The sequence below is a fragment of the Glandiceps talaboti genome, chromosome 2, assembly GCF_964340395.1.
Source record: "Glandiceps talaboti chromosome 2, keGlaTala1.1, whole genome shotgun sequence".
Taxonomy (NCBI): Eukaryota; Metazoa; Hemichordata; class Enteropneusta; family Spengelidae; genus Glandiceps; species Glandiceps talaboti.
In genome coordinates this window covers 22,711,562-22,739,158 of record NC_135550.1, presented here as the reverse complement: position 1 = coordinate 22,739,158, position 27,597 = coordinate 22,711,562, and the positions used below count along the sequence as shown (strand labels likewise).

General features: G+C 34.7%; 1 protein-coding gene across 3 annotated transcripts; it reads right to left on the bottom strand.

Moving 5' to 3' along the window:
* Nucleotides 1-1,791: 1,791 nt before the first annotated feature.
* Nucleotides 1,792-27,191, bottom strand: LOC144448426 (presenilin-1-like). Of its 3 annotated transcripts, none has more exons than XM_078138674.1 (10): nucleotides 26,680-27,191; nucleotides 11,105-11,340; nucleotides 10,498-10,639; nucleotides 10,032-10,099; nucleotides 7,938-8,158; nucleotides 7,528-7,626; nucleotides 7,041-7,166; nucleotides 5,203-5,421; nucleotides 4,860-4,972; nucleotides 1,792-4,401 (listed from the first exon to the last, which is right to left on the bottom strand). In XM_078138674.1, exons 1-10 carry the CDS (start codon nucleotides 26,875-26,877, stop codon nucleotides 4,246-4,248), a joined length of 1,578 nt encoding a protein of 525 aa, XP_077994800.1. In that variant the 5' UTR covers nucleotides 26,878-27,191; the 3' UTR covers nucleotides 1,792-4,245. The 3 variants fall into 3 exon arrangements, with proteins under 3 accessions (XP_077994800.1, XP_077994809.1, XP_077994816.1); XM_078138683.1 differs by having other exon boundaries at nucleotides 7,053-7,166; XM_078138690.1 differs by lacking the exon at nucleotides 26,680-27,191 and adding an exon at nucleotides 17,887-18,328.
* Between the last annotated feature and the right edge of the window lie 406 nt (nucleotides 27,192-27,597).

Here is a 27,597-nt window from a genome sequence, read left to right as displayed (position 1 = left end):
TGATCAAAATCAAATATCAGAATTTTTTACTACAATTATGAAGTGAGAAATTGTATATATACTTCACTGATATGTGTGTATAACATAACCATCCTACTTTTTCCCAGGACTTTGCAGTATTACAGTCAGTAAGTTAGAAACTGTATATAAACTTCATTAATATGAGTTCATTAATGTATCTGTGCTGTATTATACCATTCAATCTGTTTACAAGTTTAGGGAGTTATGTTCATGTCAACTCAAATTATTCTCTTATATCTATATCTATGTTCTACTTGTTAAAACTACACTAGCTGTAACTGGAGCATTATTATTTCGATCATAAAACCAACTCAGTGAAAGTTGTTAAAAACCCATTATTACTAATATTAGACTTTGTACACGTTAATTTGGGTCAATTTTATCCATTAGTAGTACAGCAGAATGTTGAAATGGTAATCGTGTAGGGGTTGTTGATTTTATGATACAGACCCCCCAAAAAATCAATTTGATTGCATTTATTGTGTCTACAGTTACACACATGTGTTGACACATAGGTGATTCAATACTGTTCAGGGTGTACAATATTACAAGTAAATCATTACATCCGACAAAACAGTTTCAAGAAACATTCCAGTTAGTTATTTCAGCGTTAAATATGTTATGTACAGTATTACAATGTCACATTGTGTAGAATCTTTTGATACAGACACTTGCTGAATTTGGATTTCTTAAAAACATTCCATAATGTACCGTGTGCTCTTATGTTTTGCAATCAGCTGGACTGATGGTTAATGCACTCAGCTTTTTATGTACTGTAATGTGTTATCTCTGTCCACAGTGCAGTTAACAGATATCTTGTACTAGTATATTGTTATGTTTTAGATTGCACAAAACTTATAAGATCCCATGTTGAGATTAAATAAAGTGATTGTGATTCAGACTGACTTAAATGTATACATTTACTTACTTAACCCATTGTTGGCAGTTCTTGACTTTGAGGCAGGTACACCTACCCCCTCCCCCTCCCCTCACACATGCATCCTATGAGACTGACAAACAAAATATGTTCCCACAAATATTAGGACATAACAACATGCAGTCTTTAATATATGGCTTAAGAAGAGAAGAGCATTAACACATTGTGAAGTTTGAAACTTTGGTAATATTGTAATATTCTGCATTAGGTGAAGTCCTTTACACACATTCTCACAAACCAGAGGACATGTTTGGATGGTGCCATTATACAAGTCTGTGGTTTAGGATGATGTCTACACACTTTATATGAGATACCTCAGTTTGATCTACAAGTACACAGGTCTATACTGAAGTTTGGTTTTAGTAACTTTTTTGGAAATTAAAAAAAACAAAACTTATGCACATGTTCATGACGAGAGTATGCAAAGTCTTGCAGGTAAGACCTCTGATCTGTGCTCATCAGGTTGTCAAACATATTAAAGCCAAGAATGACAGTACCTCTCTCTGTACTTACATCAAACACTTATGCTGTAATAACATGTACCATTTTTATAGGTTCTGATTGTTCAACAAAATGCCTTATTTTCTGTAATACATGTTTTTTAGGCATAGTTTTCTATGAACAATGATGAAACATGGTCTTCAGTTAGAATCACCTAATACAATCTGATTATAGATTTGTAGCTATCATTTAGTTTTTGACATGTGGATACAATACATCCACTAACCCACATACGCACACACACACACACACACACACACTTTGAATCATCAAGACATAATGATAACTATATTTGACAAAATATGTTTCAAGTAATCAAGAATTTATTTTGCTGTAAGACCTGGCTAAAAAATGTATGACAATAGTTCAATAGTTCAATTTGTTGTAATATTCCCATAATGTAATTACATCACAATGCAGTGGATTTCTTTATTCAATACACAAGACTTCAAATTACAGTTTTCATAACTAAGTCTTGTTGATGACAAACATAAAGCTAATCCCAGTTGTCATCTGTAAAGACTAATGTCAAAATTATGCAGATCAAGTTCAAGGGTAATGTGTAACCCAAAAACTGAAATCTTCAATTGAACAACTATTCTAATAAATATCGCTCACTTGGACAGCATTTATATTCCCAGTCATCCAATTTTTGAGGCCATGATCAAGTGAAAAAAAAATTCCCACATTTATTTAATCACTTACACTTGATTTCAACAATTTACTACATCTAAATCTACTGCATTTTGAAATACACCAAATTACGAAAAAATGTGGCCTTGATATTAACACAGCTTCTCTTATGACAATCTCCATGATATACTTTCTTCAAATGTCCATATTCTACAAAGTTTATATCCCAGCTGAGTAAATGGAGTATGCTACAGACATCAAGACATTGAAGAAACAACAGGCAAGATGAAATATCTCTAAATACATTCAGAACTTGGTTATAAACAAAGATAATTACCTCGAGTATACATTTACGACTAAAAAGTTATTAAAAGAGGACGGGAAAGAAGTCACATAATATTAAGTTTCTGTTGAAAATCAAACAGATATACCACCCTATATGGATACATATATTTTAGAAAGATGACAGAGTTGAACACAATGGTCAGTCATGTGGCGGATTCCCAATTTTGTTATTACGTCAACATTCACTACCTACTATCCATGATGCAACCCTGATTCCTTCATTGGGATATCAGAGTGAAGATTACAGCGTAATCAAATCTAACTATCAGCTGTAAATGCAATTTTCACACACACACCTAAGTAGACTCTTTCTAGTTGTGATGTTTTAAATCATATCACACCAGGTTCAACCAAACAGATTTAAATGAAAATCGAGTACAACATCCCAGAAATTATTTGATAGAATTCTTATTGTCTTACTTCACTTTTTAATATACAAATGTATGTGCATCTAAGCAGCCACAGCTCAAATAAATTCCAACCGATTGATAATCACTCTAAAATAGACATTTTTCTTCAGCATATTTTACAAGGCATTGGTGCATACTGAATAGTTAAATACCAACACTGAAAACAAATAACAGAATTCCTATCACTATCAAAATCTATGAAAATCCTAACAACTTCCGTGAGTATTTATACATTATGTGTAAATATTCTAAATGACAGTATAAAAAGTTGTACGTTCTCAAAACACAATATCCTATGTATTGAATGAATGCAGTATGTTAGATGTTTAGAGAAGAGCCTCAAAATGAACAATACATGTTTACTGTATACATTTTAACTTGAACACTGACACAGGTTGATTTGGTATGGATAACAAACTACACAGTAAAGGTGTAACTTAGAATTCAAGTTCAGTGTTTATATGTTAGATTCTACCTTGTGTTTGTAATCACTGTACAAGGTAGAATGTAAGTAATGCCATGTCGCTCCATCCTCACCAGCCTGATCTATCATGAAAGGGGTTGACCGATGTGTGAGGGCACCCTGTCATGGCATACCTTACAGATTATATACAAGGGTAGTATTTATAACAGGCTGTGCAGCTATCTCCACTAAGTTCAAACTGAGTACCACTCATCAAAGAATTGGGTACTGAAAATGAGTCACTGGTTAATGTAATATGTAATTTTGACAGTGTTATGACAGTATTAATAGTGCCAACAACGTATGGTTTGTCAAATGTAACTCATTTTCAAATCCATCAAAGTTTACTAAAGACAAATACAATGGCAGGTAATTGGTCCCAATTCTTTTAATTCTAAACAGCCTGACTTGTGAACAATAAAAGGACTCATTTCCAGAAGGACTTTTTTTTCAATACATATGCTTATACCAAAAGTTATAATCTCAAATAATTTGATGCACTGATTCGATAAAATTATTACAATAACTGACTTCCTGCATTCATGGCATCAATGTACATGTAGAAAGATTTTGGAATCACAGAGGGCAGAAATCTGGTAAAATTTCCATTGTCTCTTTTTCATTGCACCATAATTTTGGCAGGAAACAACCAAGGCCTATATGCAATACAAGTACGAGTATGCCTGCTCCTATTTGATAACATTTCATGTCATTATGTACAATCTGACAACAAACACATTCCATAGCTATTTCTGCATTCATTCGTTCATATATTCTGAAACCTTACTTTTCATATACATTACCTAAATCTATTTCACATCTTCTTTCCAGCATATGAGCCCTACCCTACTCCATCCCCACCCCCATCCCTCCCTCCCATCTACACACAAATATCCCAATATAAAGCTTGTTGTTGATTACAATGAAAATGAGTGTCATATGAAAACTTGTTGACTAGCCACACTGTCTATGAAAGGTGATACAAGGTAACTGGTACAGAAATAAAATATCAAGCCAAACGTGATGGAGATTGGCAATGCTGGCAATGCTTTCTTGAAGATAGCCAGCAGTAGAAGTGTCAAACACAAACCCTGTCAATATACAATGAGAACAGTGGTATTAGGTTCAATGTATCACAGTATGAAAACAATGGTATATTAATAGCTTAAATAGTAATTATATCAAAATAATGGTATTAGCTAAATAACATGATTACAGAACAAAAGTATATAATAACTCATAATTCATATATATAAATGTCATATGCAGTATGCTGTGTGTATGTTACATGACAGCATTAATATATCTCGACATTATGAATTGTTTCCATTTTTCACAATTTCATAGGTAGATTCTTCTTGGTATCACGTTAGTATAAATATGGTTGATCAACTTAGTTCATATTGTGTGCTTGTTTTTACTTGTTTTCACTACACTTGAAGCAAGAATAAAGAAATCTGCAGTATTCTTAATTTTATTTTCTATCAGTAAAGTTTCGATATAAATTGTTGACATCCCCTGGAAGAGATACGGTAAGTCTAATACTTACAATAAGAATAGCAACAAAGCAGGCCAAAGTGGTAGTCCAGTCTCCATAGGATGATGCCTTACCAACTAACACACTGTAGAATATGAAGTCACCTAGACCTAGTTTTACACCACCTGAAATGAAAATATATCATTTATCAAAATAAAACATCTATACAACTGATATATTTAGAAAAGTATGCAGCTGTTCCTGTCTACAAAATTTGATTGGAAATGGACATATGTATAAAGATATTACGAATTTTTATGACCTTTTATGAGTCTCATGACCTGTTTTTTTAGACAGTTTTATCTGTCCATATTGTAACGAAAATAATAATACAGGTGGCAATGTTTACACTTACGTTCTTCCTCTTCTTCTGGGGGTTGAGTTGATGTTTCTCTTGGTCTTTCATTACTTGTTGATCGTCTCAATGCATTGGCTGCAGCCCTGGCATCATCAGAGTTAACGCTATTGTTAGAGCTTCTGTCCAGTTCAGTACTAGCTAACTGATCATTCCGTCTCTGTTCCCAGTTGACTGTGAAACCACCGTTATCTTCCTCTGCATTTTGCTGTGCGTCCTCTGTGATTGAAAGTATTAGTATACATAACATCTATATGATTGTATCAATAGTTTGTAGTCTGTCCATCTTGTCAAAATTATATATTTCATTTCCTAGAACCTGGTTGATATTTCTGAACATATCACTAGCGACTAGATAATCTCTCTATGCCAGCATTCAGAATCAAATCACACTTGATGTTGTACAAAGGTGACCTTGAATTAAAGCAGCACAGCCTGTAACTTACATCATACACATTAAAACTAAATTTGGAGCAAAAAGGAGTCAACTCACCATGATAGAGGTAGTTGAGTATACAAGAAAGTTTCCAAATTGATCATAATCATCATGAATCATTTGATTGAATCATCTTTAATCTACATCAAAATCACTGGTAAGAGTTCTACCAATTGCTAAATACAATTCAATGGACTTCAGTGTAGTTGGAATAAAGTAAGTTTACATCAATATGAAACATGCAAGCCAAAACACTACGTTACAAACTGTGCCACTTTTAGATGTAACATTGATATACAATGTATCAGTGGTTAGTACATGGGGGGAATAGGGGGGGTACTTTCATAGAACTGTTTGGTGGTATCTGGCCAAGACTTCAATGCTTTCAGGCCTCACATAAAATACTTGTACAAACTTCAAAATTTCTCTCCTGAAATTGAGTAATTTATATATTTGTGACAAAAAATCAAAATGTTGAAATTTATGAAATAATAAACAAAATTGTTTTCAAAACCTGCTCACACATATTAATACTGACAATATCAGACAATACTTATGATTTGACAAGAATAACGGATATTTTGGAAAAATTGAAAGTCTAAATCAGATATATATTTCAGCAGGCATTTTCATTCAATACACTGCTATTGATGCATAAAAGACATCTACATATTCATTTCTTGAGTCTTTCCAAGAAACCTCTTTAACATTAGAGACTTTGCAGATATTGGTAATCAATGATTTTTATTCCAATTATGTCAACTCTGTGGTTATTTGTGATTAATCCAATACTTAGAATGTGTGGTATGGATAAGGATTGCAAATCTCTTTGTTCCGTCAAGTGAAGAGATTTGTAGGACTGCCATGTCACTGTACTTTACCATCAACACAAAGCTGACGCTAACTGTTCTATGCTGTTCATCTTGTGTACAGTTAAATTCAATGCAGTCTTGGCCAAATGTCACTGAACGTGATAAGATCTACCTACAGTATGCAGTATTGGTTAGTGATTTCATAGGTGCCACTATTTCATCTAACTGTACAATACGCTAGCATAGCTTTTGAACACTAAGCACTTTAGTATGTGCAATATACATTTACTGTAACACAACAATATCAAAACTTTGTTCTACATCACCACAAGTACAAAGTGCACTGACATATCAACATTCATTACGTGGGTAAATCCAGCAAACCATTCACAAAAATCACAAAATTTTACTTTTCTAAGTGCAAAACACACTGCTCAGCAAGAAAAGTTAGAAACTGATAGAATAAGAGAAAGAAAGCAGAGACACATCAAAACATGCAGGACAAATAGGAAACATTAATCACAACACATCAATTTTGTACATGTCCGTCATTTCTAAAAGTTAGCCCATCATTTCTAACTTTTCCTTACCACGTGGCTTACCAGGCTCCCTAATAGGTTGTTCATCAGATTTTTTTCGTTTGATTTTCTTCTTTTTCTTTGGTTTTCCTTCACCTGGGTTGTTGTCAGCCATACCAACTATCCAGATCATTGTAGCTATTATGAGATTCAATTTAGATTGATTTCACATCATTGCTAGTTTTTAAATGACAGGTAATAGGTGAACACATTCAAAGACTTGATAACCAAAGATAAAATACAAATAAAGTTAAAAGGACCGGTCTATTTAGTATATCATATGGTTAGTATATGACTTCCAAGATATCACTGGAGTAATGAAACTTAAGTTTGGTACAACAATTAACATAAAGGGGGCTACTATACAGGTATGTAACAACAAAATATTAATGTTCAATCATGCATACAAAATGATGGCAGAAAGATGACAAGATTTGTCTTGCCTCTTTATTCAGAGCATTGGCCATTCTATATAATTAATAATGTAGTTATTACTTACAGGAGTATATGAGAGCTGGAAATATCGGTTCATTTCTTTCTTGAGCAGTTTCTACAAGAACCCTGAGTGGGCCTTTAGGACACAACACAGCAACAAGATCTGGTGGTAGATAAGATAACATCAAGGGTAGTAAGGGTTTGCATATGGTGCTTTAGAAATCCTTTTCAGTAATTGTTTAATAGATTGATTAACTGACTGATTGATTAATTAATTACTGATTGATTGATTGATTGATTGATTGATTGATTGATTGATTGATTGATTGATTGATTGACCAATCTGCCCAGCCATTAACAGACCAACCTATTGATAATTTGATAAACATGTTTTACTTCTTACAACTCTTACATTCTCATACAAAACAAATGAATAGCTATGACTAAGAGAGTGAATGTCCATATGACACTAACCATATATGGATATTGCTGCTAAAATAACCCAAGTGGTCCACTCAGGTAGATATTTGATAAACACCAAAGCCATCAATGCTGACACTAAGATGAGATAGGCTTGTTGTAAATGTAGAGGTCCTTTCCAGTGAATGCAGATCATACCAACCACACCAAAATTCCACATAAATATCGTTGTAGTGATATAATCCATAGGCACATTGTAGGTACTGAGTAACTCTCTATGTATGGAAAGACATAGACATGTAGTTAAGTCATTGTGGGTATTGAGTAACTCTCTATGTATGGAAAGACATAGTCATGTAGTTAAGTCATTGCAGGTACTGAGTAACTCTCTATGTATGGAAAGACATAGACATGTAGTTAAGTCATTGTAGGTACTGAGTAACTCTCTATGTATGGAAAGACATAGTCATGTAGTTAAGTCATTGTGGGTACTGAGTAACTCTCTATGTATGGAAAGACATAGACATGTAGTTAAGTCATTGTAGGTACTGAGTAACTCCCGATGTATGGAAAGACATAGACATGTAGTTAAGTCATTGTAGGTACTGAGTAACTCCCGATGTATGGAAAGACATAGTCATGTAGTTAAGTCATTGTGGGTACTGAGTAACTCTCTATGTATGGAAAGACATAGTCATGTAGTTAAGTCATTGTGGGTATTGAGTAACTCTCTATGTATGGAAAGACATAGACATGTAGTTAAGTCATTGTAGGTACTGAGTAACTCCCGATGTATGGAAAGACATAGTCATGTAGTTAAGTCATTGTAGGTACTGAGTAACTCTCTATGTATGGAAAGACATAGACATGTAGTTAAGTCATTGTGGGTACTGAGTAACTCCCGATGTATGGAAAGACATAGACATGTAGTTAAGTCATTGTAGGTACTGAGTAACTCTATGTATGGAAAGACATAGACATGTAGTTAAGTCATTGTGGGTACTGAGTAACTCCCGATGTATGGAAAGACATAGTCATGTAGTTAAGTCATTGTAGGTACTGAGTAACTCCCGATGTATGGAAAGACATAGTCATGTAGTTAAGTCATTGTAGGTACTGAGTAACTCCCGATGTATGGAAAGACATAGTCATGTAGTTAAGTCATTGTAGGTACTGAGTAACTCCCGATGTATGGAAAGACATAGTCATGTAGTTAAGTCATTGTAGGTACTGAGTAACTCCCGATGTATGGAAAGACATAGTCATGTAGTTAAGTCATTGTAGGTACTGAGTAACTCTCTATGTATGGAAAGACATAGACATGTAGTTAAGTCATTGTGGGTACTGAGTAACTCCCGATGTATGGAAAGACATAGACATGTAGTTAAGTCATTGTAGGTACTGAGTAACTCTCTATGTATGGAAAGACATAGACATGTAGTTAAGTCATTGTAGGTACTGAGTAACTCCCGATGTATGGAAAGACATAGTCATGTAGTTAAGTCATTGTGGGTACTGAGTAACTCTCTATGTATGGAAAGACATAGACATGTAGTTAAGTCATTGTGGGTACTGAGTAACTCTCTATGTATGGAAAGACATAGACATGTAGTTAAGTCATTGTGGGTACTGAGTAACTCTCTATGTATGGAAAGACATAGACATGTAGTTAAGTCATTGTAGGTACTGAGTAACTCTATATGTATGGAAAGACATAGTCATGTAGTTAAGTCATTGTAGGTACTGAGTAACTCCCGATGTATGGAAAGACATAGACATGTAGTTAAGTCATTGTAGGTACTGAGTAACTCCCGATGTATGGAAAGACATAGACATGTAGTTAAGTCATTGTAGGTACTGAGTAACTCCCGATGTATGGAAAGACATAGTCATGTAGTTAAGTCATTGTAGGTACTGAGTAACTCTCTATGTATGGAAAGACATAGTCATGTAGTTAAGTCATTGTAGGTACTGAGTAACTCTATGTATGGAAAGACATAGACATGTAGTTAAGTCATTGTAGGTACATGGGGCATCAGAATTTGTAGAGATTTTCCCTGGATCTGTGTAATGCAATGACAAGTTGATATTACAGGTACTTGGAAAGCTGTAACCAGTGTGAGTCTGACATGACATGTGAATACTTACTGTAAGTAGATGTAGGTAAACAAGAAGAGTAACAGCAATGAGGACACTATCAACCAGCCATGTATAAACTGAAATAAAATACAACATACATTGTATAGACAGTTATTTCATGTAGGTGCATGACTTGATGTACATCTAACATTCCAGCTACATAGATTCATAGTACATAGCTGAATAGATGCATACAAAGGTCAGTTCCTTTGCATTAGTTATCCTAACTTCACAAATTAGTGTGTAAATGATCAAGCCTCCAATTACTACACAGAAAGAGTGAAATCAGTGCAGTCACACTTGCCATTTCCTCAATAAAAAGTGTGACACTATTAAGAGAACCACTTTGATTTGAATGATATCATGAATTTTTGTGCACAGTTTTCACCATGTATATTTCACATGTGAGTGGGTTAAATAAGGGTAAGGTGAATCTTGGTGGGAAAAAAGGAAGGGAGAGGTAATCAGTACCAACCTTGTAACATCTTTGTTTATAAAGGATGACAAGAAAGACTGTCATAACAAGAATGACACCAATCATTATGGCTGCATTAGCTATGGCATTCCATGCAATGGTACCCGCACCACCACTATCTTCATGAAAAGGTGTGTAAATTCTAAATGGAAGGAACAAGGGGAAACTAATATAGTCAACAAAGATTTCCAAATAGCTCTTATACATGTAAACACCATGATATCACCACAATTGTATACATTTCTCCATTGGTACATTGGTTGAAGAGCAAACACTGTTAGAAGAAATGTTTTATACTGACAATTGTTTGGATGGTTGACCACTAAGCTGTAATTGTCACTATAGCGATAGTCTGTTTCTATACCTTTGAGCAAGTATATGTGTTATCATTCTTGCCATTATCATCTAATATAATGAGCAGTGGGACATTCATTCCTGTGCAGGTGAATAAACAGTTGGTCTGGATGCCAACGTGGTCTCTAAATCACTGTGAGTGGAGGTGTAAATCGTAATGATACTGTATAGGAACTAGACTAATAAACAGTATATTCAGTAATAACGTTCAAAGTGTATTACATAGGCTAAAAAATGTGTTTGATTTACTTACAAATATGCACCACCACTGGTGTCTGTGTAGAATGTGACAGCGCCAACTGTAGCTACAACAACTAACATACATAAAGACACCGGTACAAACAACATGATGACATGCTTGGCACCATATTTTAGTGTCAGCTCCTCTTCTTCCTCATCGTCGCCATCATCGTCTGGACGACTGCCACCCCTTGGTTGTGTGTCTGATGCAGGACGATTACCACTATACAGTTCTTCTCTTATTCTGTTCTGTTGAGGTATAGATTACATAATACAGTTAAAATATGACAGGATGGTGGTTGTCAAATCAGCTGTTTTATCAAAATTCACACACAAATGTACTATCTAAGTACAATGTACTACCCCTAGTACAAATGTACATTTACAAATCATGACATTTGATGCAGGTCTACCCTAATCAATGATAATGTCATCAACCAACAACACTTTCTACTGTATTGGTACACGTCCATATTCAACAAACAAAATACTCTCAACGTCTATGGACTTACACACAGGTTCAAAAAAAAAATCAAAAATCAAAAATCAAAATCCATCTGCTTTCGATTGGTAATTGAAACTATGTAGTCAGCATGTATGACTGTTTATAATGTTTGTCTTTCTACAGCCAGTAGCACTATAGACATTTTTACTGGTGGTCATAACCAGCAGTTATCAGAATTTATCCTTTAATAGCATTTTACATCTTGACCAGAGCTTGACTACCATATTTATGAGGTAATAGTCTGTTAAAAGAACACTGTAGTTGAAACAGTGTATTTGACTAAATCTGACTACCAAGCACAGAAGTTAAATTCACACCCTGAATTCATCAGAAATAGTTTGAGGTGTGCTATAGGTTTAAAAATGATTTTTACAAGATGCAATCTATCACAGGTCACACTGTGCCACTTGTAACTTAAGCTGTGCCTTGCAGTATTTTGCAGATGGCAAGTACATGTAAGCTATGAACCAATCAAATCCCTCCCTCAATTCATGTGACTTAAACAATGGCTGTGTCTGGTGAAGGTGTGTGTCTTTTTCTCTGTATCAGTAGTGCTAATATATGAAGAATATATTCAAAGTTATCAAGAGTCTTCCTCAGAATGTATATAAACAGGGTACATCCTCTTCAAGTTCATGCTCCATAACATAAATACATTGGTGAAGAAGCCAGACATGACACAAATAAGTTCTAAGGGAACCGATTTCTGGCATCATAAAATTATAAGTATTGCAGCAATAAATGGTAACTTATTGGGTCTGCCATTTTTATTAATTATTTCATGACCTCGCCAGAGACTACTTCTGGTTATTGCCACCATAAACTTTGTCATACTGTGCTATTAATCTGCCCCTGGCAAAAAGTTGCCTGCATGCAGTCTTCCTGAAAACTAAACCAGCACAGACTTAGAGTGTTAGCAAAAATTGTCTGTATGGCGTGATACTAGGCTTCCGGCTTACAGTGACTATTTTCAGCATCACACTCAAAGTACTTGCATACCACTGATCATATTTTACTGCCTCAAACTGCTACACCGGCATTGGTTACTTCTCCTATATTTTAAGTTAACAATTTTGATAAAACACACACACACACACACACACACACACACACATGTATGTATGTATGTATGTATGTATGTATGTATGTATGTATGTATGTATGTATGTATGTATGTATGTATGTATGTATGTATGTATGTATGTATGTATGTAAGTATGTATGTATGTATGTATGTATGTATGCATACACGCACGCACGCACGCACGCACACACACACACACACACACACACACACACACACACACACACACACACACACACACACACACACACAATGTTGAATTCTTCCTATCATTGTGTACACTCCTTTAATTATTACTGTTCAGCATTGACTAAACAGGAGCACCAACAGTGAAAAAGCCGTCAGTCTTTAGCTTGCATCATTTAAAAGTTTACAACAGACTGGTACTCTTGAATAAATGCAAGTATATCTATGTGGTTTGTAAACACTATTCTAGTATTGTTACTGTAAAGATGATCTAATCAATCATTTACCAAACTAAAGAGTGTCGTTAACTGAAACTGTAATACTCTTATCATTTATGTGTGTAACATCTGGTATCAAAATAATTCCTACATAAATTATACTATATTAGTACAAAATTCTACTTTTTACATGTAGGTCATTGTAATAACTAAAATATTCTACAAAATATCATTACTAGTGGTAACAGTCTATTTCCATGGCAACAAAATGAAAGTGACTGTTTTGTAGACTTTGTCTACCATTGTGGTATTTGTGCTATACAATCAATCACCTTGTAACATTTATATATGTATGTACACGTACATGTATGTAGGCATGAGTGAGCAATGACTTATGACATTATTGTTAGTATACACTGTCTGGGTACTACTAAGTTATTGCCTACCAGTAAATCTTTTATAAACGCAATACAACTAGACATCAGTCACTGTGTGATGGCTGTAAAACGGTACATTGTACAGTCAGATGTAGAGGCCTGTTAATCCAATTACATATAGATGATGGAGATATAAGATGTACACATGTACAAGTTCACATGCTGAACCTCACTGACAACAATACACTCACTTGTTTATATATTATGTCAATGACATATATTTTATAATCCTATAATTAATGTTGCACAGATAAAATACTAGTATGTCTATATCTAAAATGCAAACAAGTAAACTAAATTGGGTCCGGGGTGGGTTTTTATTTTCAATATTCAAGTTATAAGGACTTGTGGTATTAACTATATATCTGTGAACTAGAACTAGAACAACTAGAACATTCAGTATGGATTTTCCCTTTCATGTACAGCTTAGCTTGTTCACAAAATATGTCATGAATTACAAATGCTTTTTCTCACTGTGTACATACGACAATTCCCCCACCTTCCCTTTCCATATAGATACTCACACACCAATACATTCGTACACTCAGCTAGATGTACACACAATGACACACATACATATATGTCTATGTCCTTTTTCTAAATACTAGACAGGAAAAAAATACTATTTCAGATAAAGTATCATACTGAGATGTGAGAGAAAGACCTTTGAATAACCCTTCTTTAAAACGTTAAAAATTCATTTTAACTCCAGGGAGTCAGAAATAAGGTGAGTTGTACTAGCCAAGAATCCAAGCTTTTTGAGAGTCCTTTATTTCACAGCATGGTTTCCTCACTAGACTGGTGAATGCCCATTTTGAGCCAAACTTCACAAACTTAAATATATACATGCATTATGAACATCTGTGTCTAAAACTCACAGGGTAAATTGGTCAATTACCATATATTGTCAATTGAACCCTGTTACTGTTTTTATTACTAGGTTTACAGAACTTTAGGGTACAGAGAGCAGGTGAGTAAAGTTCAAAATTCGCCACTATCAAGTACGTGGAAAAAGTGTGGCACTTCAAGTATTTTTGTAAATGATACCCACAACCACTACCTGTATCTGTGTGGATATGTGTACATGTACAATGTATACTGTATTCTAAGTGGTTCTAAAATTACATGCAATGAACTACATGCATACTCTAAACACAGATAATTTTAGGAATATCTATAAATTGCTAATCCAGGAAGTAAAATGACAAAATATTGGCTGGTAGTAAGGTATAAATACATTTATGGATACATGAAATTTATTGCAACAAATAAACTGTCACATGTGACATGCTTGTTTCATTTGCTGTCATATACAATGATGATCACATATCTCTATTTCTGTCTCTATGATTTGGGGACAAAGTCTGTGAAAACATCAAACAAGAGCTAGTTTACCAAGATACTATTTATAACAATTTTGTAATTCTTTACAAAGAACTTAAATTTAAAGATACATTTCACGATCATGGACTATAATTGTTCCAATTCAAACAAAGGTTTCCATTTTGATTCCATTTTGATAGATTGCCTGCCGTTTGCACCCATAAAAATTAATAAACATACAAATGAAAAGAGGAAAAGACAGACAGTCATCCTGATTTTATAAATGGAATAATTCTCCTGAATAGCATATTTTATTGATGGCATTGTGAAAAATCACCAATCTATCAATTTCACACAGCCAGCTGTTATCACTGAAGGCTGTATGTGGAGTGCTCTTTTACTGAGATGAATTGAAAAGATGCCTGGATGTGTTATATCATCTATTCTGCACAATCATATTTATTTTGTTATACATTTGGTTTACAGGCTGTAATATCATGCCTTCTGAATTCTCAAATTAAATACCTGCAATAGCATTTTACCTCATGTTTGAGGGTCAAAATAGAACAAGAAGGTTGTCTTATTGTCATGCACACATTGCATGTGTGACGCTTGGAAAAGGAAGTCATGGTGTCAACCAAAAATCAAATGATCGTTACATGCCTTGTAAACCCCATGGGTTGTAAAATTCTATTTCAGGAACTGAGAATTGATCATTTGAAAACAAAGACACCACATTATAACAGTTTGCTTTGTTACTGATACAAACATCATCAGTTGGACATGATAAATCAATAAAGGGTAACATCTGTATCAAACAATTTAAATTGACATTAAACAGATAGGGTTTCAACCTTGATCATATTATATTTATATTTATATCCCGTAGGATGATTGGGTCAGCTGACTTATCAAAATTAATGCCGTATTGTGTGATCCAGGGTTATACAACATACATCAGTTTATCAAGTTTGTAACCTCCAACCAACTGAAATTGCCAAATTGAAATTCACAATGAATGAATTGATAGTGAATTTACACACATATCTACATGCATGCACATGCACACACACACACACACATGCACACACACACACATACACACACACACACACACACACACACACACACACACACACGCATGCACACATGCATGCACACACACACACACACGCACACACGTATACACACACACATACAAACACACTCGCACACATTACAAGATTCATAACATATGTAAACATATATTATTTACTTATTTTTTACAGCACACTAGTGGGACAGAAAGACACAACCAGACAGAGATAGATAGATAGATAGATAGATAGATAGATAGATAGATAGATAGATAGATAGATAGATAGATAGATAGATAGATAGATAGATAGATAGATAGATAGATAGATAGATAGATAGATAGATAGATAGATAGATAGATAGATAGATAGAAAGATAGATAGATAGATAGATAGATAGATAGATAGATAGATAGATAGATAGATAGATAGATAGATAGATAGATAGATAGATAGATAGATAGATAGATAGACAGATAGATAGAGTTAGATAGGCAGGTATACAGCAATATACCGATACTTGCAAAATCAAGAGAACCATACACATGTACTAAATACAGAAATCAATCAATGATTGATTCATCTGTACAATTAGTATCCATTCAGGTATTAAAAATAAATATCAGTTATGACTTTGAGATAAAAAATGTCACAACATCAAACAAAATGAATGTTTAATATATTAATATTAAGTCAGTTGATGAACAGACAAAGTTCCAGTACTTGAACATGAACAAATTTACATTTAAGTACTAAGTCATAAGTTGGTAGATCTACCTATACACTAGTTCCACCTTACATTGGCTGCTAAATTCCCCATCCTGATTACTGAAACATGGTATGACTTATTTAATATTTCCCTCAGGGTTTTTCAACCTATGATGTCATGATCAAGTAAACAGCTCCATATGAATGACTTGTGAGCATGAGTCCTGGGCAGGTCATGAGTACACCTGTAATATTTTAAGTATACCTTGTACACCTCACAGGTTCAAATCCTGCCATCCCATAACATTAGTGGACTGTAGTGGCATGTCCTTTATTGACCCATAACTAGATCAAATCCCATGACAAGGAATATAACTGAGCATGCTAACACATCTGGATTGAAGTTATTCATACAGAAATTATTGTACTTCCACAACAAGTTTACTAGCCTTTCATGTTAACCTTAAGGAAACACAGGAGTCAGCAAGAAGCAACCAAAATTTAATAGGAAGAGTATAGAACTGATGTATGAATGAAATCACCAAGCACAGAATTATGGGCCATTGGCTGTATTATTAGTTCAGGTTCTAAAGGGATGGGATATACATGTATGATGTAAGCTTTCCCTTTGCCCTACCAATATATCCAGCACACTGTGAACTCTAAATGACATTTTTGTAGCCACTACTCTCGTATTCTCTAATACAAAAATTAGATAACATTTTACTAACATTTCCTAACATGGCAAATTTCCGTAAAATATTGCTGTAAAGTTTTCAGTTGATCTGTTGAAAAGCTGTGATTAACCATCCTATAAAAGGTTAAGGTACATCTAATATGTTCTCAGTCTAATAAAGTTAAAGATAGCCGGCATTTCGAGAGTAATCCTTCTAAGACTGAAAGTGTATAAAGTCTATGATGTATAGACAAACCATCCTATAATATTGTGAGAATTAAGATTTGTGAAAGGGGTGCATAAGAATACAAAATGTAGTATGTCAACCACTCTAATTCCAATACTAAAGTTACAAAATGACAGAGCAGTAAAATGTACTCTCCATTACAAATGACAGTCTCTGGTAATTTCAATTTTAGCATACACCATAACATGTAATTATACATAGATGATGACTATAGAGTTCTTTTATTCAAGCTCCACATTATGAATAATACGTACAATTACAAACTCAAAAAATTACTACCGGTAGCATATTTTTTTTTTTTGTAACTTGTCTGAATATTTTCCGTATTTCCTTACCTGCTCATATTGTATTCTACCATTTTGAACAAATGTTGTCTCTGGAAAGTCGGTATCCAACAGCAACACAGCACATTCCTCGCTATCAGACATCCAAGCTATTGTCAAAATCTCAAATTACCACAACAGGTGTGCTCAAAAAACTCTCAATGACATCAGTAGGGAAGACAAGTGGTTGTCCGTTCACAAAAAAACCACCATGTATGTACTGACTGGTAAAAGACTCAACACCACCAGTTGAATAACACACACACACACACACAGTGTCTCCACCAAGTGTAACGGCAGCTGTCATACATATGAAACTCACACTTGTACTACCATATGGTAGCAAGTGGCTTAACTACATGTAAAATGATAAAGTATTCTTTCAGATGATATGTGCATTTGAATATGTAAACTGTCTAACAGCTGGGAAAGGTTACCACATGTTGCAGGCTCCAACTGATATAGCTGCCAATACAAGCCATAAACTACTATTAATGTATTCAGTTTTGTCTCATTATGGAGGATACCAGTAAATTGCCGTGGCAATACAAGCCTTAAACTGCTTCCTAACATATTCAGTTTACTTGTCTCATTATGATGGATACCAGTAAATTGGCGATATTTTGCAAATATACATGCATTGACACTAGAATTAATCATCCACATGGTTTCACAACTCTAGTGTTTATAAGTCTATGGGAAAGCCAACAAATGGTGCAATTATTGGACAATACTTTATACCAACAGAAGAAATGTCAACATGTCACAACACAGGAAAATATCAACTACCTGTATCATTATCACCTGCTGAATAACATTTGATACAAATTATTGCGAGACCAAAAACTGAAACGATATGTGTACATTTTGATACATGTGTGACTTTTAAACTACGCTAGATACAGGTAGAAGGGAATTTTTTTATTTTTATCTTTTCACAACTTAACATTTCATGATCAAAGTTTAGTGGTCTGTAAATGAAAACCTACCATGTAATATTTAAAACATGGAGATGATTTAGTGAAATATTTTGACATCATACTATAACAACTGCAACAGTGAGTGATTATTCACCATAATTTCACCACACACATAAATTCTACCAAATAGGTTTAGAGTAGCAGGAAAACAATCAGTATAAAGTATAGCGGTATTTGGGTAATATCAAAAACCATGCACACAGTAATTTGGTACAAAACAGTTGGTGTCTATCTTGAGTCTAGTAAAATACCTCATCAGTAAAGGATCACTCACTTAAACTGAAGAATCATTTTGTTCATAAAATTAAACATATTTTGTTGTTAACATTTGAAAAGTGTATTTTATCTACAATTTGTTTCTATCTACATGTACATGTATGTTGCTACTTCATGCTTCATACATGTATATTAATACAACTGATATATTAGCTTCATTGATTTTGGAGCAGTTCACTCAAGGGTCTGTGGATAACTACATTGAACATCAACCATCAACTAACACTGAAAATAATGGGTTAAATATCTGTGTCATGGGTTCATAGTTCAAAGTTCAAAGACAGAACTGAAGATTGTTAATAATTGACCACTAATCAGCATGCCTAGTTATTACCATCTGAACAATTGTAGCTAATCATGGCAATTATTTACAGTTTATCAAGTAACCATTAACAGTCATGGCCTTGGGATTATACATGCAAGTCATGGCTTTAACAAAATAATATCAGTATTCTAAATTTATGGCGACAATTTCTCTCCGTATGATTAATGGAAAATACAATAATTTCTCGCGATACCTGGTGTCACTGTCAGTGTTGTTGAAAATGAACAGTTTGTTTACATCTAAAATGTTGTGTAGAATTACCAGAAATCAACATATACATTTAGTATTTAAATTGTTTCATATGTTAAATCGCATGAAATTATTCATACACATCGAACTATGACATCACATTCAATGATTATTAACAAAAGTGAACTTGCAAATTACACAATTTATATATCTATAAACATACCATAAGTTTTATTGTTGTCAAATTGAAAATTACACTATAATGTACACACATTTGACAAAATTTTACTATGTTAGTCAAATTGAATTTACATGATAATGCACAAACATATGATAAAGTTTACTTTTTGTCAAAATTGAAATATGTCTGAAAATATTACTTTTTTGTTGAAATTGAAATTTACATGATAATGCACACACACATGATAAAGTTTACTTTTTGTCAAAATTGAAATTTGTATGATAATGTACACATGTCAAAATATTACTTTTTTGTTGAAATTGAAATTTACATGATATGCACAAATATATAATAGTTTACTTTTTGTCAAAAGGAAATATTTATATTAATGTGAAAATGTACACACATATGACATTCTGTTGATTTTAAGTGAAAATGCAGCAGAAAACACTGCAAGTCAATAATGAAGTGCAACTACATGTACTCTACTTAATCTAACATTGCTTAGTCTCCGATCATCTTCATAATCTTCCACAATGTGACATCAACTTTGACCCCATGATCTAATTCATTTCTATTTCTGGAGCTAGTATAGCTGTCCATAAACAACATTTCATGTATGATTATATACTTCTTTGTTTGGTCAACATTCAAATATACAGATTGTACTAAAATGATGACAGTTATGAAGTTGTTCATACAAATAATATATGACTGCCACAGCATACCAGTACATGTAGATTGTCAACAAACATTTTGCCTGTCATGCATCATAGCTTATGGTGTAGCTATTTACATCCAAGGACATTATACTGCCCTCACAGGCATGCATGATATTGATAACTAGCTCACAGGGTAAAGGACCAATGATCAATTTTGTACTCGCGATTTTCCGGATTTCTAATATTATTTTCTGTATATTTCAAATAAAGTTTGAAATACTGTTTCCTCTCACTGTTTTTTTTCTATTTCCTACCTGATATCAATGTCTTATCTGAGTTTATCAGCTTTGCATTAATTAGTAGCTTGCTAGAACAAACTCACTATTTGCCCAAATTAACGCATTATGCCGTGAGTGTAAACATCTACTGATCCGACTAAATGGTAATACACGGATGTGTATTACCATTAGTCGTATCAGTAGATGTTTACACTCACGGTATAATGCGTTAATTTGGGCAAATAGTGAGTTTGTTCTAGCAAGCTACTAATTAATGCAAAGCTGATAAACTCAGATAAGACATTGATATCAGGTAGGAAATAAAAAAAACAGTAAGAGGAAACAGTATTTAAAACTTTATTTGAAATATACAGAAAATAATATTAGAAATTGTATAGAATCCGGAAAATCGCGAGTACAAAATTGATCATTGGTCCTTTACCCTGTGACTAGCTGAAGGGTACATGTAGCCTATTGTAGGTTCTATCAGACAAAGCAGAGTAATACACACATACATACATTGTACACACACACACACATACATTATTACAATATAGGGTTATTCTACATGACCATTCAGATGTGCATATATTGGAGTGAACTCTGTACATCCTTTGGAGACAGTAGAAACCAATGAAGTGATTAAAGTGAAATATGTGTACATATATTACATTATAGCAGTACTCAAACCATAGACAGTGTCTATACTCAAACAACCAAGTACAGTTGTTTACATGTCATGTCAGTAGCAGTGGTCAATCATTGGTTAAATCTACATGTACAAAGACTCTAGAATAGCCCAGACTCTCGTCATGGTTTTAATACCTTAAATTGGTTTGGATAGCTTGAATTAGCTATTAAGACCACAAAGAGCTAAGCCACTACTACCTGGTAGTACGTTCCTTCTTGTCCAAAAGTAATCAAAGTCCTTGTTGACAAATAAACTTCACTACCCACCATGTACCAGACTATGTTGTTGAATAGGTGTACCTTCACCATACACTTAATATACATCAGATACTCCAAAGAATATCATTGTAATTTATGTAAATGGAAAGCCCCTGCTATCATCACAACCCAATCACCTATTTCCATGCTTTCTAAGATCAACATACATTGTATCAATCAGATTTTCTTCATGTTTTACTTACTAATATCTAAATTGTTCCCTGGTAAAACCAATGTTAAATCCTGCTAGTATTTTAGAAAGATGTTTATTGCTGGATGGTAGACCAATAAAATATTCAAAATTTAGTACAATGTGCACTGGTTTCAAGGACATGAAGAAAGAGACAATGTCGAAAGTAACAGCAGTAGTCTGAGTCTAGACTGACAGATTTGTCACTGTGTACATTCCAAGGTGTACAATCCTGTAATTATTCAGGTTTGTACCATGTGTAAAAGAATGAACACAAAGACAACCCTTTCTGTTTATATGTAAAACAGTACCAGTATTATAACTAGGCTTGAATTAATGCCAATCTGTCCTACAGCATGAATTATTCAAGGCTAACATTAAATAACCTGTGAAAGAGCTGGGTATGTGTGCTGTTGATTATAATCATTACACATACACTATAAAAGCACAACTCTATCAAATTTGATAGATGACATTATTTGGACCAGCCATTCTTTAATATACAATATGTAAACTCTAATGTATGGCAGAAATAATACAGATTTTACTGGCCTAGAAACAGATTGGACTATAATCATGTACAGTGTGAGATACAGGAATGACACCAGAAGTTGAACACAGTCACTTGTGAGCTACTGTTTTATTCCAGGATGATGTTTATAGTGTTCTATTCTAGGATGATCACAATACAAAATAATGATGTTATTAGGTATTTTCGTATATTCAAAAAATACTGCCACCGGTGATTGCATTGGAAAATACTAAAGTTGGGAAACAACAGATGAATATATGCATACTCATATGTTAAACATGTTAAAGAACGATGCAATGTCCCATAATGCCTTGTTGTCCAATCGTACCATGGAGGGTTGTTTAAATGTCGACATATTTCTTTGGAAACAAGTGAGAAAACCCATATTGGATCAATAGCCCTGTCTACACAGCATTAAAAATCCTACCTGAGGTAGGATTCAGGATAGTTTGAAGCCCGTGTAGACGCAAACGCATCCCGAACCTGTCCTGAAACCCTCCTAACTTCGTCCTATGAACTGTCAGGATGGAACGCACAACATCTCCGCTGTAACTTTCCTACATGTAGACACAAATCTATCCTACCTCAGGTAGGACTTGGGACTGCCCCAGGTAGGACGACTTACATGTAGATGGGGCTACTGTTGTCGCAGATTAATTGTCAGGTAGGGTCAAGTGTTCTCTAAGAGTGCCGTGGGTGGTTATGTTTTTGTTATATTTGCTGATTTTGGAATTAAAATGGATCGTTGAAATCAGTGTGTCATGGGATAATTTCTTTTGTTGTTTCCCAACTTTAGCATTTTCCGATGCTATCACTGGTGACAGTATTTTTGGTATATTTGTAAATACCTAATAATGTCATTATTTTGTAATTATGATCATCCCAGAATAGAATACTATGATTCTGGAATAGAATATTAGCTCACAAATGACTGTGCACCAGAACTGTTCAAACTGTTTACCCTACCAGTTACTGAGGGTCAATAAAATACTGACATGTTGAGATTGGAGTGAAAACAAGCAAACAGCAAATAATGCAAATAATTTGAGCAAACTGAACAAAAACCAGCAAGTTTCTCTCTCAGTGACTGAGTGTGAAGAGCACTGATAACTATGAATCACTACCATATACTTTCTTTTTTCTTTACATGTCATTATCCCATGATAATTGTGATTGTGATTGTGTCTTGTGATTGTGTATTGTGTAGATTGTTTACTACTGCCTTGGACCTTCTCTCAAATTGACAGGCATACTACCTTTTGTTTGCTATAAATCACTGCACTGACTGGTTATCCAACTAAACATAAGTTGGTAAAACATAGTATCTTGTTACTTGGGGTCAAATGTCTGGTGCAAAAGCTTGCCCATAGTTCCAGAAAAAATACCCCCACAGCAAGATTTGGAAATGTATCTGGCAGATAACATTTACTTATGATTAAATTTGGAATGATAAATAGTTACATAACCTTCTGAGACTAACATTTCATCTGTTCCAATCAACAAACTTTGTCAAACTGTCTGCTTTTTTTTTCACCACAATGCCATCTAGCAATTCACAAAGCAAACAGTTGCCTGATAAGGCTTGTTGATCAGAACAGGTGCAACAATGCCCAGTACTTTACTGGTAATGTAACTTTTGGTTGTGCAATGAGAACTGAAATGTAAGAATATAGATACAGAGTAAGGGAAACCTACAGTAGGTCACAAGATCAAATCCCACAAATGTACCATGTTGTAACAGTTGAACCATGTACTACATACAGCATACTAGTAGTAGTAATAACACATGACATCGTAGGCTTGAAAACATAAATAACATGTACATTGTACACATAGATCTGATTTACAGGCTAATCATCAAATAATTGTCTGGATGTTGAATTCAACAAATTTTGTATAACACCACTGTGTGACCAGTCCTGATTCCCCATCCTACCACCATGTCAGTATTTCACATATTGTTTACATTCTCACTGTTATCCACAAAGTTAATTCTACATAAATCTGGTTTGATATGCATGTACTACCAATAAAGATGATTTCAATAGTGCAGACTAAAATTTATCTGAGACAGGACACTGATATTTCTGAGTCTTCCATCTAAAGAACAGCTAGCAGCTACCTTCATCTTATCTATGGCCTGTTACAGTGTCACAGTGATAAATCTTCTTGAATAATTACATTCTATGTATGTGTATGTTTGCAATTGTTTAACTTAAACTACTTAATTACTCCATCCTATAATTAACATACATGTGATATTGAAAATACACTGTTAATATTCTTCTTCAGGTCAAGTTCATGTAAAAAATAGTGGCTGGGACAGGATTAGGGTTAACATGATGTACCAGGGTAGCACCATTTGTACAACTAACAAGATATGAGATGTCAACTACAAAACAAGATGAACGGTTTGGAAAGAGACATTTCACTACCATCACTCACCCCCCCCCCCCTTCCCACCACCCCCTCCACACACTCATTGCATACACTGAGTGTGCATTTACGTTTGGAAGGGGTGAGCTAGGGTGATCGACACACACACACACACACACACACACACACACACACACACACACACACACACACACACACACACACAAATGTTCATAAACTGTAGTGTAGCATTTAACAATATATATTCAAAACTACAAGATTCAACAGAGTATGGCCATCTGATCAGTTCATCAGATTTAAACATCACACTTTAAACTTGTCCATACAGACAGTCTGCCTGAAGATTGAACGCCAGCATAATTGTAAATTTGAATTTTGTTAGTGTTTGATTTACTCTTGACTTGACATCACATAGTACATGTACGCATTCTCATATATACCACTAACAAGTAGCATCTGGCTCTGCAATATGTTGGTCCAGCAAGCATATATCAGCCAGTCATAGCTACACCCCTGATGGAACAGTAGACCTATCCACTACTACCTTTTAAACATGTGACATGACTATAATGTTATAAGGAAAATTTGTCAACTAGTACGACAAGTCAAAACTGAGATGGGTTAACAGTTGACAGAGTTGAGATCAGCAGGACGAGTCAACAATAGGATGAAGAGAGATTGGATGAAGTGAGTGCAAATCACAAACACATTATGGAATAATTCACCACTGTGTTCATCACACCAAACTTGCTCAGTTCCATAAAGGATTATAACACAGTGGTCTTGGTCCACTCACGGATGTGTCTACATCGCTAATACTAATCAATACTCCAGTTAGCAAAGAGACTTGGCTATCTGGATTCTGATTCAACTACTGTGTTCTGTTGATCAACATTGTCAAGAATATAGCAGAACTCAGCCAGTACAAGAATTCAACCAATTGTAAACTTGTTCAATTGTAATACATGTACCTGAACAGTATCACAAGATGATAATCTGAAGTGTCCTAAATGTATGTCATTAGCTGTATTAAATGTACATCTAATGATTGTTTGTCACTTTCAGCAAAACTGTCTTTCCGAAGATCATGCAAATCATCTTGAGCCATGTCTGGTCTCTGCCAATGTATTACCATGTATTACTTTCATGTTCTGATATGAGTGTACAATTCTGATACCATCTAAATATATACCTTGCCTTCAAAACTTTCCTCATTTACATTTGTTACATGCATATTGAACTATTTTAATGTACCACATACATGTAGTAGTTACTGGCCAACTTCTCTTACTGCCCGATAGCACTACTTGCATAGGTCTGTAACTCTATTCTGACTGTTCGTCACTCCCTGTGTGGAGAGTGTAATGTACACTACAGCCATACAAGTATTGCTAACTACCAGACTGTTCTTGAAGTTGATACCCATTGTCAAACCAAATAGGCAAGTCACGCCTTGTGGACTCTAGTATCAAACCATCCCATGATTCATGAAGTCATCATTTCTAGGTTAACAATAATATCAAATTTTGCCTTGTGAAGAATAAGGAATTCTATGACTTCACAGAATCACACTAAAACCCGACTGCACATTTCAGGAAATGGTCACACTACCTAACCGAAAACAGGTCCCATGAGTGGGTCATGTGACACACTCTACTTCTGAGAAACAGGAAGTGATGCGAAAAAGGCCTCTCCCTTCCTTCTAAAACAGAGGCATATAATGTTGCTTCCGTACGTGATGTCAGTGCCAAACATTCCTCTAGAAACACATTTCAACTATTGCTAACCTGCATGGGCTGGACAGAGATCATTACAACTTTAATTTAGAGAGATATAAACACACTTACTGTAGTTGGTTGAGATGCAGCACTGCTCTCCCTCTCACTCAATGACGATTGTGAAGTGTGTTCACCATCGTAATTCACACTACCACCACCAGTACGACTGTGACTGTACCGAACACTAGGTACTTGTACGTCGGTTGCTGCATCCATGAGGCGAGTGCGTTCCGAAACGTGTTCTTCTTCGTCACTAGGGACACTCATACAGTCTACAAGTGTAGCACGACCGTGCCACACGCCTCAAAATGTGATTCAATTGCAATAAAAAGTTTCCAAATACACCCACTGACTGGATTGGCGGATACAATTTACGTCAACACAAGAACGAGGTAAACACAAAACTGGATTACTATCAATCTGTAGATGTTGTAGACCCTGAGAGTTAAAATACCCGTTTTCCGATGAAATTGTGCCAAAGAAATAATGTACTACCTACTTAAAACGATCAAGACAAAGAAATTTGAGTACAAATGAAACAGAGAATCTCAGTGAGTCACCGATCAACATGGCGGATGATGGCGGCTAAGGTCATGACGTCACATTAACTGGGCTATCCTAGTCACGTGACGTCATCGGGATTCCCTTTTGTGTTGCCTTTCGTGCAAATAACATGATCTTTACCACACAAGTGGAGGGCAATTAACCACGCCCTTTTGGCCGATAATAACATCTAAGCAAACAGCTACCCATGGCAAAATGTTCTCCCAGGGAAAGAACCATATATTGACAGTCTGTTCAAATTTTGTACGGATAGTAAAACATCCAGAGAAGTAATATTTTGTCTGTGAGTAGTGATGTCAATAATCGCATAATATAACACAACTGAGTTGTACATTTGTGCCATGTGTCAAATTCATACTCGATAATAAAAAACAATGCAGACATAAAGAGTTCAACCATTCTACTCGTTCTATTACACAAGTA

Coding starts and splice junctions, on each gene's coding strand:
- LOC144448426 (XM_078138674.1), bottom strand. CDS start 26,877: ATGAGTGTCCCTAGTGACGAAGAAGAACACGTTTCGGAACGCACTCGC. Junction 7,167..7,527: donor TCCAGCTCTCATATACTCCT/GTAAGTAATAAC, acceptor ATCTCATAATAG/CTACAATGATCTGGATAGTT. Junction 5,422..7,040: donor GGAGCCTGGTAAGCCACGTG/GTAAGGAAAAGT, acceptor TTTCAATCACAG/AGGACGCACAGCAAAATGCA.